Source organism: Schistocerca cancellata, chromosome 9, assembly GCF_023864275.1.
Source record: "Schistocerca cancellata isolate TAMUIC-IGC-003103 chromosome 9, iqSchCanc2.1, whole genome shotgun sequence".
NCBI lineage: Eukaryota > Metazoa > Arthropoda > Insecta > Orthoptera > Acrididae > Schistocerca > Schistocerca cancellata.
The window spans coordinates 282,501,766-282,516,731 of record NC_064634.1 but is presented as its reverse complement, the minus strand read 5'-3'; the positions used below and the strand labels follow the sequence as shown (position 1 = coordinate 282,516,731).

The 14,966-nt window shown below is 37.8% G+C and overlaps 1 protein-coding gene across 3 annotated transcripts in view; it reads right to left on the bottom strand.

Annotated features, from left to right (window-relative positions):
- The window catches only part of LOC126100146 (splicing factor, suppressor of white-apricot homolog), a 161,737-nt gene that overhangs the window by 117,699 nt on the left and 29,072 nt on the right, over nucleotides 1-14,966 (bottom strand). For 2 of the 3 annotated variants that reach the window (XM_049910686.1, XM_049910687.1), the window contains exons 4-6: nucleotides 11,623-11,839; nucleotides 10,078-10,160; nucleotides 8,600-8,814 (exon numbers count right to left, since the gene is read on the bottom strand). In XM_049910686.1, coding sequence (XP_049766643.1) covers nucleotides 8,600-8,814; nucleotides 10,078-10,160; nucleotides 11,623-11,839 — 515 coding nt within the window. The remainder of the gene's footprint in view (nucleotides 1-8,599; nucleotides 8,815-10,077; nucleotides 10,161-11,622; nucleotides 11,840-14,966) is intronic. The other variant, XM_049910688.1, reaches the window with a different exon arrangement.

Sequence of the window (14,966 nt, the reverse complement as noted above, 5' to 3'; positions counted from 1 at the left end):
GGCCATTTGGCCAAAAGCTTACTTGCTTGACAGTCTTTTTGTTGTGCCTATATGTGACTCAGCATATCCGCTATATGGTGAGTAGTAATTTATCCTTTTCAAATTTTGTCTAATAGAAGACATTAATACTGTTGTATGTCATGTCAAATGTTTTTGCATCAAAATATTTTTGCATATTTTATAGAAATATTACTTCATTAACCACTATTATTATTTTCAGCCATATTATCGAGAAAACAGTTCAGCAAGTACCTGATTATAAGAAAGGAAGAAGGCAGTTAATGTCCCATTTACTACAAGGTCATTAACAATATAGCACAAGCTCTGATAGAGCCAAGATGGTGGTGAAGATTTAAGTCTTGTCCCTTTCAAAGGCAAACACAACTCAGGATGACTGGACAGGGATTTGAAACTCCCTCTTGTCAAATTTGAGTCTAATGCCCATATAATCTTGTATAATTGAGCAAGGTGACTGAGTGGTTACAATGAGCCATATTGCTCAATAATAAAAGATTTTATTGTCACAGTTATCACACAATGAAGAATATGAACATTTTAAAAGATGTTAAGTATCTTAATACAATTTAATGTCCAATAATGATCACATGAACACCAATTAAAGTCTAATACTGATTACATGACTAATTATACGGAGGGAAAACTACATTATTTAATGGACATATAACACTCCTCACTATAAGATGCATCAAAAGCTGATTTCATTGAGTCTCTACAACAATTTAAAACCAACTGTTCAGAAAGTTTTGTTCTCTCCCCTACACTCTTCCCATGAATTCATGGAAAGGGAAACATATTATCAATTTTTTTATCTGACAGTTCTAAAAACTGCTAACAGAACATCTGAAAATACTCAGAAAGCATTTGATGTTGGTGTCACATTTCAAGCATCCAGTCCACATTTTCACTTGATTGTAGTAGTTGGTGTGTTCTCTCTCTCTCTCTCTCTCTCTCTCTCTCTCTCTCTCTCTCTCTCTCTCTCTCTAATTGAAGTTAAAGGCAATTCAGTGAATTTATACATAACGGCTGCAACTAAGTGAGAAAAAGACTACTGGAGTCAGCTTGACACTTTAGCATAAAAAGGGATTATCTGGAGACAAAAACACAACGGGAAGATGTTCTGAAAGTAAAAGAGGTTGCGTCAACTCCACCTACAAGATGAAAAATCACCAGCATTTAGTGTAATTAACAGTGAGCTTCTGAGTGTTCAGCCGAGTTGTTGTTTCCATTTTTTGTCCAACATTTCAAGGACCAACACAGATGTCTTCCTCAGAAGTAGTCCATGGTTGGATCTGTCATTGAAATATTGTGCAGAAAATGGAAACAACTTGGCTGAACAGCTGGACGCAAACTATTAAACAATTGCACCAGGATAACCTCAGAGAGAGCATTTAGTGTTCAATAAGAAGCCAAAACAGCATCACACACATCTGTTCCAGCAACTTGTACACAGTTTCAAAAAACAGTACACAACACCTTGAAAAACTGAGATGGATAAACTGCAAAGGCTTCACATAGAGATGGAGCTCAGTAACAAATTGGTATATAACAAGTAGAGATGTTGTTGCTAAGTTAGTAAATTTGTGTTATTTCTCTGAGTGAACATGATCAAAGGAAGAACAAATATTACAAAGATGATGATTATCTCATATTTCATGTAACTGTTTCCTGCTCAACGACTCACATGCAAACTAAATTGTCGTCAATTCTCATGGTTTTCAGAATTCTTTTCATTATATTAACAGCAGAAGACAAAAAGCTAGCTTTGAGAGTTAAAACAATGAAGACAGCAGAGGATCAAACAAGCGAAAAGAAAATGCCCATTAAAAATCCCTGTATAATAAACAACATACCAAATGTAACTTAAAAATGTAGTAGATACAAAACTGCAATAAATAATGAGATGGGAGAGATAATACTGCGAAAAGTATTTGACAGAGTACTGCAAGATCTATGACAAAAATAGGGCACCTGGAGTACGCGGTATTCCATCGTAATTGTTGAAATCTGTAAGAGTTCCCTAATGAAATTATTCCAGTTTGTATGTAAGCTATATGAAAAAGACTCACACTTGGAGAAAAACTTAATAACTCCATTTTCAAATGAGAGGGGTGCTAATTGGTGAGAGTACTAATGAACAACCAGTTTAAATGTCATGGTTAAAATACTTATACAAATTATTTACAGAAGAATGGAAATGCTGGTAGAAACAGACTACATTTTGGGATCCAGAGAAATGTAGGGACATCCAAGCCAATACCGATCTAAGACACATTGAATAAAAACGAACTCCCATTCATAGCATTTGTACATAAAGACTGACAATTGGAATACACTCTTTGAAATTCTGGGCTCAGCACTGGTAAAATACAGGGAGTGGGAGGTTATTTACAACTCTTAAAGAAACCAGAATGCAGTTATAAGAGTCGAAGGTCATGAAAGACACACAATAGTTGAGAAAGGGAGTGAGACAGCGTTGTAGCCTATCTCTGATGTTATTCGATCTGTACTTTGCACAAGCAGTACAGAAAACCAAGGAGTAATTTGAAAGGGAATTAAGAGTTCAAATAGAAGAATTAAAAACTTTAATGTCTGCTGATGACACTGTAATTGTATAATGATGGTAAAGAACTTTGAAGAACAGTTGAATGGAATGGATCGTGTCCTGGAAACTGGTTATATGATTAACATCAATGAAAGTATATAAAGGGTGATGTAATATAGTCTAATTATATTACACAATGATGAATCAGATTAGGAAATGAGACACTAGAAGTATTATTTGGACAGCAAAATAACTGATGACCAATGTAGAGAGGATAAACATTCACATCAACAATAGCAAACAAAGCATTTCTAGGAAGAAATTTAAACATAAGTGATAAGGCTTTTTGATGGGATTTTTCTGATGTGCAGCCTTGTAGAGAAGTGAAATGACAACATGAACAGTTCAGACAGGGAATAGAAGTTTTTGAAACGCAGTGCTATAGAAGAAAGTTGAAAATTAGATGGGTAGATCAAATAGCTAATGAGAAAATACTGAATGAAATTGTAGCGAAAAGAAATTAATGGCAGAGCTTGGTTCAAAGAAGAGATTGGTTGATAGGACACATTGTGAGGTACCAAGTTTCATAATGAAGGGAAGTGTGGGTGTCAAAATTGATTACAGTAAGCAGATTCCAGCACAAGTAACCTGCAGGAGCAATGCAGAGATTAAGAGACTTGCATAGGACATATTAGTGTGGCAGCTGTATGAAAACAGTCTTCAGACTGACGACAACACCAAAATTAACTTCCACAATAAAGAACATTTAATTCCACTAGATATTGTAGAAATATCAAGTATAGATGAAAGAAATAGAGCATTTATGACATCTGAAGTAGCAACAAATTTGTACATGCAGTAAGAGGTTGTAAGGATGGATGGTGGAAAGCACTGGTTTGAAAAACTACAATGGGTCATCATCAAAATATTTTCATTTCCTTTTCAAATGTTATTACTAGTAAATAAAAACCAAAATCCAAAAATCTGAACTAACAGAAATCAAGAAGTAAACAATGAGAGTGAATACCCAGGAATGACAGTACAAGCTCTATCAATTATCAGAGAGTGCAGCCACAATGAAAGATGAGGGAAAGTGCTACTTTTCACTGTACAGAAAACACAAGGCAGATATTGAAATGACTTGAGCAAGCATCTTAGACTAGAGAAAATCAAAATTCAACAATAGACAAGATACGCTAATGTTGGGAAGACTTTGAGCACAAAGCGTTGAAATTAAAATACACAATAAAGTTTAAGACATAAAAAGAATTTATGGAGGAGGAGGAGGACATTAGTGTTTTAATGTCCCGTCGACAACAAGATCATAGAGACAGAGCCCACGACCAGATTAGGGAAGGAAGGAGAAGGAAATTAGCCGTGCCATTTCAAAGGAACCATTCCGGCATTTGCCTGGAGCGATTTAGGGAAATCACGAAAAATTTAAATTAGGACACCCGGAGACAGGTTTGAATCGTCATCGTCTTGAATGCGAGTCCAGTGTGCCACCTCGCTCAGTGAAAGAATTTATGATCCAGTAATGAAATAGTGCTAATTAAAATGAATGAGGTGGTTTCAGAAGATGGAGAAAGATGTCTAATGATGGTACAGAATTAAGTTTCATTGTCTCACAAGAAAATCGTCCAGCTTACAATCACTTCATTCACATAGGGATGGAAGGAAGGAAGGAAGGAAGGAAGGAAGGATGGATGGACGCGTGCACGCGCACGCACGCACGCCCCCCCCCCCCCCCACACACACACACACACACACACACACACACACACACACACACACAGAGAGAGAGAGAGAGAGAGAGAGAGAGAGAGAGAGAGGGGGGGGGGGGGAGGGGACTGATAGAATAGTCCATTTTTTGTACATATTACAAACATAATACACTAGAAAGACACCTGTATGTCCCTCCAATGTCGAATAACACTTCTGAATGACACAAAGAAACTACATATAGTACTAAACTCAGTACATTTGCTTCATTACTTCCCAAATGGCACTCAATTTCTACTCACACTAAAGCTTTAATTCACACATCTTAATCATTGTAACTTACCTTGAAACATGTACTTCTCAAGTAAATCACTTTTGGGTCAGCATAATTGTAAAATTATATATACAACAGACGAATAAACCAACATTACTCCGCAAGACCAGCAGCAGTTACAGCAGACACAACAAGGCAAGAAATACGTTTGCAAGCTAGAAGGAACTGTGAAGCAATTCCCACTAGATAGATTGGAGTAATAAATCCTTTCCAACTCAGAAGGGTGTGGCATTGGCTTCAAAGCAACACAATCAACTCACAAATTAGAGAACTCAATGTTATTTTATGTATAAAATTTCCTTGTAGTGACAACATTTCATAAAAATTTTAATGTGTAGAAAAACTTTGGTTATAACAAAAAATATTTTCCATCATTGATAATGTGCTTTCAGCAGCTACACATGCCTGTTACATTTTTTAAATTACCTTACAAATTGTCAGCTGATGTGAAAATGCTGTACATATAAATCAGTTTCAATACCTCTGTTTCATAAAAGCTGCACACATGTAACACCATTCACATGGTGGTATTTGACATTTACAGCACTGCTATTATGTAGCTGATAACAAAATCTCATGGTAAAATGAATATAAAAAACATTAAGGAATACGTATGGTTGACTTTTATTCATTGGGAGAATTCCAAGAAACTGTAGCTCAACTATAAAGGAGACAGCATAAATAACAGTTGAATGACCCATTTTTGAGTACAAGACCCCACCAAGTCAGATTAAAGGTAGGTAATGAAGCAATTCAGAGGTGTACTCCTAAATTTGTTACCAGTAAGTTCAATCAACACATGAGTATTAGCGAAATGCTCTAAACTCAAACAGGAATCTCTGGAGGAAAGAACTCTGTGTGTGTGTGTGTGTGTGTGTGTGTGTGTGTGTGTGTGTGTGTGTGTGTGTGGGCTATGAAGGCCAAGTTTGCAATAGAAAGACAGGCAACTGTTGATTCATAGCAGGAGGTGAGAGAACACTATTATGTTACCACACATCTTTCCATCTAAACTTATGAACTCCTTTCTTTATTGTAACTAGCCTTCAATTAAATTTCATCCAGGATGTTAAAGCATAGAAACTGTTGATTATGTTTTCTAATTAGTCTTCATTTATGTTTCATACAGAAGGATATCAAAGTCCAAAAACTGTTGATTATGTGTGGAAAGTTAAAATAGTGTGAGAGATGAATACTTTAATCCAGATTCTAAATCTTTCGTGATCATTATGCTCCGACTTTAACTTCCCATACCTCACAGACAAACTCGGAGCTTCAACTTGCCATAGGCCGCCCCTTACTTGCTTCAAATTTTGCAAAGGCTCTGTCACAATGCTATGGGAGATTGGGTATGATTGGAAGTTTAGTTTCATCACAGTTCCTGAATTGTTAATCTTTAAATCTTCTAAAGAATGTATTTAGTGTTGATCATGTGAAAGTTGAAACTGTAACAAACAATCAGCATAGTGTATACTGGGGAGAAGAGTAGACAAAAATAAATCTTACAAACTCCCAGTCATTAGTGAGACCAGTGTATTATTTCCCAGTAAAGAAACAAGGCAGTCTCTCCCATAAACAAGCACACACTCAGAAAGTCTATTCTTTTTATATTTTTTGTGCCTATGGCCCAAACACAATTAATTTGAGGGTGAGTTGCAGCCTATCCCTAATCATTATTTTATATTTCCGTCCTAATTATCATAATTAGCTATGGTATTACAGTGAATAAAACATATCTGTTCTTCAGACAGCTTAAACTTCATGTTTGTGCTATTTTGTAATCTCTAAATGGCCAGTATGTACCCACACACACACAGAGTGGTAAAGAGAGCACAATTCATAATGCAGAAGGTTCCAAAAAGAAGTGAACATCAAATTCATACCAGCACAAAATTAGTATAATTGTATTAATATTATGGATTATAAAATTACAGAGTTGAAATGGCAGGCTAGTACCAACCTCCAGGAGGTGAAATTCCAGCACTGTCGATAGGTTGAGAAAGGTTAGAATGGAAAACTCATCTTGTTTCAACAGGTTGACCCCCCCCCCCCCTACTTTCCGTAATTTAGGTCTTTCCTCCCTGCTGAATGCACTAGTAGTTCTGAAAGATGGGGATAGTTTTTTTTGCCCCCCCCCCCCCCAAACATGTCTGCTGACAGGAATTTTGCCACCTGGAAGTAAGTCCTAGTCAACCATTCTCTCTCTCTCTCTCTCTCTCTCTCTCTCTCTCTCTCTCTCTCTCTCTCTACAATTTTATATTTTTCTCACACAAACTGCTCTTTGATACAAATATTATGCATTCTAATTATCAATAAAAACCTAATTTTGGATCTGTGCCACATTTTCAGCAAATGTTAGATAATTTGTTTGGCATTACTTCTGAGTAATGAAGTCATTTTAAGTCTCCACAAAACAATGATTTAATGTAACAAGATTTGACATATATGTACTGAAATCAAAACAATCACCATAACAATGTTCAATAACTGATCTCTCAAACTTTTTAATCTGTTTACTGCATTGTACATTAAAAACTTAAATACTGAATGAAAAGACCTATCTGCCAATCAAATGACTATCTTGATTCATGATTTCTTGTTTACAATTTGATTTGTCTCAGTGAAAACAGAATACAAATATCTTTAATCAAAAGTTATATGAAATTTGAAAGTTAGGTGCCTCACTCTTGTTTATTTCAAGTATAAATGCAAGCAAAGCATAACAGAATATATGGGAAGTTTTAAAAATCTATTTCCTTGTATCTTTTTTTTTTTACATATTTTATGCATTTCATCATCTGATCTTTGATGTTCATATAGGATGGACATATCTAGTGCAAGAATTTGGGAAAGTGAGGCACCAGTTGATTTCCTGGTTTAATATGACAATGCATGTCATAGACATTTTATCTGCCACATGCCACCAATGACATATGGCTATGAATCACAGTTCCCTTTTTTTTTTTTACATAATTCTTGAGCAGAACTGACAAATTTACTGTAAATTACTACTACTTTTCCTACCACAGATTCTGAATATAATTGGCATAAACTACAATGATACAGTAAACATAATATATGATTGTCTCTATGAGAAATAAAAAGGCATGTAGAATATATCTATCCCTTTTCTCTATATACAGAATTTCTATTTTCTCAAAAACTATTAAATCTGTCTCATTTGAGGTAGTTGTTTTTTGAACATTTAGAAACTTTATATTTGTGAAGTAATAAAAAATGTGATTATCTAATTATGTGTTTAAACACACAGATCCAAATAGCGGATACATTACTGTCAAATACATCATATCTGCTGGTAAGGCTAATGACACTGTAAAGCACACTTTCAGTTAGCACACAAATTCATTTAACAGATAACAGGAATGTGCCACTGTCAAATCTGAAGTGTCTAGTCCACACACATACAATGTAATGCAAGATAAATGTAGCAAATCTACTTCAAAGATTTTTCATTTGTGTGCTGCTTTTATGTTGGACAGGATATCCGAGAAAAGGTTTAATGTTTCATCACAACCTTTCCATATTCTGCTGTTCACTACTAATAATACTTTCCTAATAAGTGATGGCAAAAAAATTTAAAATTTCCCACAAGTCAAACATGATATCCTCTTTGAAAAATACAGCATACAATTCTGTCTCGTTTCCTTACTATCAATGTACACACTGGGGGAAAATAATAAAATAAAATAAATAAATAAATAAAATAAAAATGAAGTGCAGGTGCACTGCAGTGAACAAATACTTCATATTTTGAGCTTCACTTGAGTGAAACAATATTCTGTTCACACATCTTAAAGTAAAATTATTTACAGGATAAGTTTAATGACCAAAATTTTTCCAGCACATACAGAAATTTTGAAATTTCACTTTTTCTGCACTTGTATTGCGCCAATGCCACTCTCAATGTTTACTCTGTTGTTAACAGTAATGATAAGTCAGACTTCTCAGAGATGAGTACTGACCTGTAATGCTGCTGGTACTGCTGCTGCATCTGCTGCTGTTGACTGTTCGTACCCGGATGGTATCCAGTCACCAGAGTAGATTCCTGTGAAGGCTCAACTGCAGGTACAGCAGGTGCAATACCCAGTTCAACTTGTTTTGTACGAATCTTGTTCACCAGAAGAGAGTAGGCGCAGTCTGCCGAAGGTTTGTATGCGATGCTCGGGATGGATGGAGCCTACGACACATCGGTGATGATAAAAATCGCATGTTCCTGACATAGCAAACAGCCCCAGAAGGGCAACATAAATCTTCAGCCTTAAAAATTCAAGCCAAATGATGGCTGGAAAGTTAGCACGGAAATAAACAGCTGCTGGTTTCCAGGTGTGTGTGTGTGTGTGTGTGTGTGTGTGTGTGTACATCCCCTGGTGCACTCATTCTCCCAATACAGTGTTCAACGTGTTTCCTTAAAGGAGCAATATACAGTTAACTGGAACATCTACCATAATGTGAATAACCACATCCAAAAATTGTATAAAAAAATTTAGACCAGATTGAAAACATCTCTTTCTTTGTTGAAGAACACATCAGAATTGTAACATGCAACATTTAAAATTGTATTTGCACTTGTTAACAATGTTTTTTTACTAGACAATGGGTGATTGAAAGCAGCAGCCCACAAATGATGAACTGCATTTCTTCCTGTGTTTCATGTAAGTCTTATTTTGCAGACATTTTTATTAATGATTAATTGAAAAAACACTGAAATAATAATAGTCTGCCTAACAAAGAAAGAGACTGAATTCTCACTGGCACAATGATCACAATCCAAACAGTATAGTGACTGATTATTCACACAGTACTAAATTTAAATAAAGGGGGCACAAAGCCTTAAGAGAAAGGACGCAACTGTGTCTCGCTGGCTTGTAATTAAGACAGGGCATTCCCGTCCACTGCTGGCGCCGTCTTCAAAATCTGATGTCTTCTGATGTTGCAGAGATTTTTGTCAATCCATGGGTCTGGTGGAGGAGGGATCTAGGAGATTTAGTACAGCTGCTACCAACCTAGGACGAACATAGCTAACATGTCACACAGTTTTCACGGAAGCTGGCAGTCCCAGGCGGCAGCAGCTGGACTTTTTCTTAACATGAAGTATAGGGCTAAAAACTTACTGGGTGCTGTTTCAAGTCTCTTTTGTTTTGTTTTCTCAAAAAAATGTCTATATCGAAGCAATAGTTAGAGAACTTCCATTCCAATTCGAACTGTTAACCAGTCCTGGAAATGAAAAACAGGTTTTGGATTATTTTCACAGATAAAAACACGTTTGTCTCATGAGATATATTTGTTTTGTATTTATTCCACAACACACTATCACAAGTTCATCACACTTAAAGAGCAGAATGAATAGACACTGGTATCTGGAATTTGGAAATTGAATTTCACACGAGGGCACACCACACAGGAAAAGTTGTAGATGTTTGTCCATGACATCACCACCTACCAATTCTAGGCGTGATGGACCAGTTGTGGAAGCCAGGCTTGGATGAAGGTAGTGTTCTTCACCACTCGTTCCATCCGTTTCTGCTGTAGGAAGAACAGTTACAACATTACTCAACTTGAAATCAGAATAACTTGGAAGTATATTAAAATGTGATGTTCCCAAATTGCAAAAGCCTCATAAATATGTAATCAGCAGAGACTAAAATGATGACAGTAAATCACAGCAATAACAGATACACCCAACTATGAATGTATGCCAAAGAAACATCACTTGAGCGTTCAAACAAAAATGCATTTCTTGATAAAATACATAAAATTTGAAAGTAGAGTGACAGTGCAGCAGAATAATAGTAGAGAATGACTTGCGATCATCAGAGTGTGTTGGCACAAATGTAAATTTCTACGTCCATTAAATTTTGTCAACACAATTTGTATCCCATTTTTTCTCCTGATAGACTTGCGTTTTTTCTAAACTGTTTAAAATGTTGCATTGTTTAATAAAAATTAAATGGATATCCTGATCTGATGCGAGAAATTACTAAGAGTTGAAAAAAAAACACAGATAACAAGAAGAAAAAATAGTCAGCCAACAAAAGAAAGATATTCTTTAATGCCCTTATCTGATGCAGAAATGGGACTAATTGCAACAAGAGGAACCAAAAATATGGCAATTAAGATGCCAGATTCAAAGAGACGTCAGTTAATTGTTCTGAGAGAAGCCTTGTAAACAATGAACTGTGCTCATAATAAAAAAAATAAATTGTTAAATAAAAATGTGAGATAAGAAAAAATATTGAGCTCCTCAAGAACCAAAACTCAGCTGTTTCTACTCTTCAGTTAATTCTGGTTTTAGAAACAAAAAATGAAGAACTTCAAATGTTTTGCATATTTTCAATCAAATATTTCATGATGTAATTTTAGTGTAATTCATCGTTTCTGATGAAAGTGCATACTAAACGAAAGAAAGCTGTCAGCATAGCATGTGGTGTTTAGGAGAAAATCTACATATAATCTCTAACAATTTCTTCCGGACGAATCTTCCTTCACTATATACAAATATCTAATTAAAATTAGTAGAATATAAAATACTGTAGACAAAACTGTTTAGTTTACTTCTAAGTGTAAGAATGTATCACCACTAACGTGCAGCATCAAAGAATGTTATGTGAATTACATGTAGCTCAAAGCATTGTCCTATTTCATAATCTCTACATGTCTAGAATGTACACGCGCACATGCGCACACTGTATCTGTAGCCTGTAAACTGCCAAATTCCATATGATTTTGATGGAAATCATTCAAATAACTGATGTAACATGAAATTAACTAAATTACTGTAGCAACTGATAATGGTGCAACAGTCTGAATATTTATTTCCGATGATAAGCTGACCACACCAATTAAGGCACGTGTACTGAGGATTTGAGTGTTAACAATACACCCGAGTAGATGGAATGGTTAAAAATGCACATTTGCCTCATACCCAATGACTTCATAATTCGACAACTCGATGGCTGTTGACAAAGGCATCAATTATTGCACCTACCTTCCTCTGTTTTTGGTGCTTTTGGCCGATACCGGCCTGTTTTGATGGCCATCAACAGATGACGATAGTAGGCATGAAGTGGATCATCAAATGACAGAAAACTGAACTGCTGGTTGTTGGCTTGTTTCATCTTCAGGAGTATTTCCATCTGAGCACCCTGACGGCTGATAAAATGTGCAGTCTTTTCAATGATGGCATTCTGTTTCACTGTCTCAGGCTGGAGCAAAATGAAGGCAAAATTTCAACATGCTATTGTATGTACACCAAATAATAGCAAATGCATATGAAATAATATAAACAAAAGTGACTGACTGACTGCTAAGTTACGTAGCACACGCAGAACAATAAGTACATAAAATATTCTTTTTTATTCTTACCCCCATAGGACATTAGATATGGTGAAACATCATTGAACAATAATATATGGAAAGGTGATCTATCGCCAGGACAGGCACACAGCACTTATTCAAGCTGATGATTGTTTTCTCTGTCATTTCCTTCTCTTCTTCAATAGTCAAGATGAATGTACACTATTAGGTCATTATTAACATGACATATGTGCTCACTCACTAATGTCGTTTAAGTGTTTGTGTTGTTCTGTTTTATTGTAATTTATGGATGATGAATGTGAGGAACTTCTCAAAGCGGGTTGTAAGTTGGAAATGGCAGTATCTGCTGATTTCTGACAGAAAAATGCTAATTAACAACAAAGAACAGTTTCCAGTTGTCAGCAGCCTCACTGTCTTCAGACCTCTTAAAATTACACTCCTGGAAATGGAAAAAAGAACACATTGACACCGGTGTGTCAGACCCACCATACTTGCTCCGGACACTGCGAGAGGGCTGTACAAGCAATGATCACACGCACGGCACAGCGGACACACCAGGAACCGCGGTGTTGGCCGTCGAATGGCGCTAGCTGCGCAGCATTTGTGTACCGCCGCCGTCAGTGTCAGCCAGTTTGCCGTGGCATACGGAGCTCCATCGCAGTCTTTAACACTGGTAGCATGCCGCGACAGTGCGGACATGAACCGTATGTGCAGTTGACGGACTTTGAGCGAGGGCGTATAGTGGGCATGCGGGAGGCCGAGTGGACGTACCGCCGAATTGCTCAACACGTGGGGCGTGAGGTCTCCACAGTACATCGATGTTGTCGCCAGTGGTCGGCGGAAGGTGCACGTGCCCGTCGACCTGGGACCGGACCGCAGCGACGCACGGATGCACGCCAAGACTGTAGGATCCTACGCAGTGCCGTAGGGGACCGCACCGCCACTTCCCAGCAAATTAGGGACACTGTTGCTCCTGGGGTATCGGCGAGGACCATTCGCAACCGTCTCCATGAAGCTGGGCTACGGTCCCGCACACCGTTAGGCCGTCTTCCGCTCACGCCCCAACATCGTGCAGCCCGCCTCCAGTGGTGTCGCGACAGGCGTGAATGGAGGGACTAATGGAGACGTGTTGTCTTCAGCGATGAGAGTCGCTTCTGCCTTGGTGCCAATGATGGTCGTATGCGTGTTTGGCGCCGTGCAGGTGAGCGCCACAATCAGGACTGCATACGACCGAGGCACACAGGGCCAACACCCGGCATCATGGAGTGGGGAGCGATCTCCTACACTGGCCGTACACCACTGGTGATCGTCGAGGGGACACTGAATAGTGCACGGTACATCCAAACCGTCATCGAACCCATCGTTCTACCATTCCTAGACCGGCAAGGGAACGTGCTGTTCCAACAGGACAATGCACGTCCGCATGTATCCCGTGCCACCCAACGTGCTCTAGAAGGTGTAAGTCAACTACCCTGACCAGCAAGATCTCCGGATCTGTCCCCCATTGAGCATGTTTGGGACTGGATGAAGCGTCGTCTCACGCGGTCTGCACGTCCAGCACGAACGCTGGTCCAACTGAGGCGCCAGGTGGAAATGGCATGGCAAGCCGTTCCACAGGACTACATCCAGCATCTCTACGATCGTCTCCATGGGAGAATAGCAGCCTGCATTGCTGCGAAAGGTGGATATACACTGTACTAGTGCCGACATTGTGCATGCTCTGTTGCCTGTGTCTATGTGCCTGTGGTTCTGTCAGTGTGATCATGTGATGTATCTGACCCCAGGAATGTGTCAATAAAGTTTCCCCTTCCTGGGACAATGAATTCACGGTGTTCTTATTTCAATTTCCAGGAGTGTATATGCAGGCACCTTTAACAAGAATTGCTAAATGTTAGGCACACCAAATGGTTTGTAACAACTTCTGCCAGTACAGAAAGGCAAGGAAATACAAAAACTGTGCTGATAAAAGTGTTCAGCACTGGATAGGCAGATACAGACAGGTGATTATGTGCCTGTTCACGTAAAACAGTATATTTATATAATGAGTGATTCTCTTTCCTGCTCTTTCTTATATGCCATCCAGGACTACGGCAAGCGTAGGAGTAGCAAGTCCCAATTATGAACCACTGAGATGAGCAACCACAACAGTTCTGGCAGTTGTACAGAGATGAAAAAAAAAAAAAAAAACACTTTTCTGATGCCAACAGAATACAGAAAAAGGCAAACTACAAAAAGAAAAGGAAGCTTATTCCTACCATCTGCTAAGGTTATATAAAGTAGCTTCTAAGAATAAGAATATTACTTCAACGACACACAAACTGACTAGTTATGGCTGAATCAAACTTGCAACAGAACCATGTGGTTTAAGAAAACAGTGAAAATTTAATCAAGAAGAACAGATAAGGACCTACACATACCTTTTGAAAAATGTAACCTTCAAATTCGCACTAACTGATCACAAGAAGTTTCCATTGCAGCAATGGCTCTATAAAATTTGTTTCTACATTAAGTCTCAAACAAATTATATACGGCAAACTCAAATTATTTTACCTTTCAGCAGACATTCGTCTTTAGCCAATTAACATCTCTTAAGTATACAGGCTACTTATAAATGTCAGAAAAATCAAATTTTTTATGATTTTATTAAATTCTATAGTCTTTCCTGATTACATTGATATATACGTTATATGGTTTCGAATGAAAAATGATATATATATATAGTATTAAAAGGCCTTTTAATATGTCTGCTTGTGTGTGTGTGCGCGAGAGAGAGAGAGAGAGAGAGAGAGAGAGAGAGAGAGAGTGTATACCCGCTGGCAGGTCGATAGACACACAAACAAACACAAACATACACACAAAATTCTAGCTTTCGCAACCAACGGCTGCTTCGTCAGGAAAGAGGGAAGGAGAGGGCAAGACGAAAGGATGTGGGTTTTAAGGGAGAGGGTAAGGAGTCATTCCAGTCCCGGGAGCGGAAAGACTTACCTTAGGGGGAAAAAAAGACATATACACAGA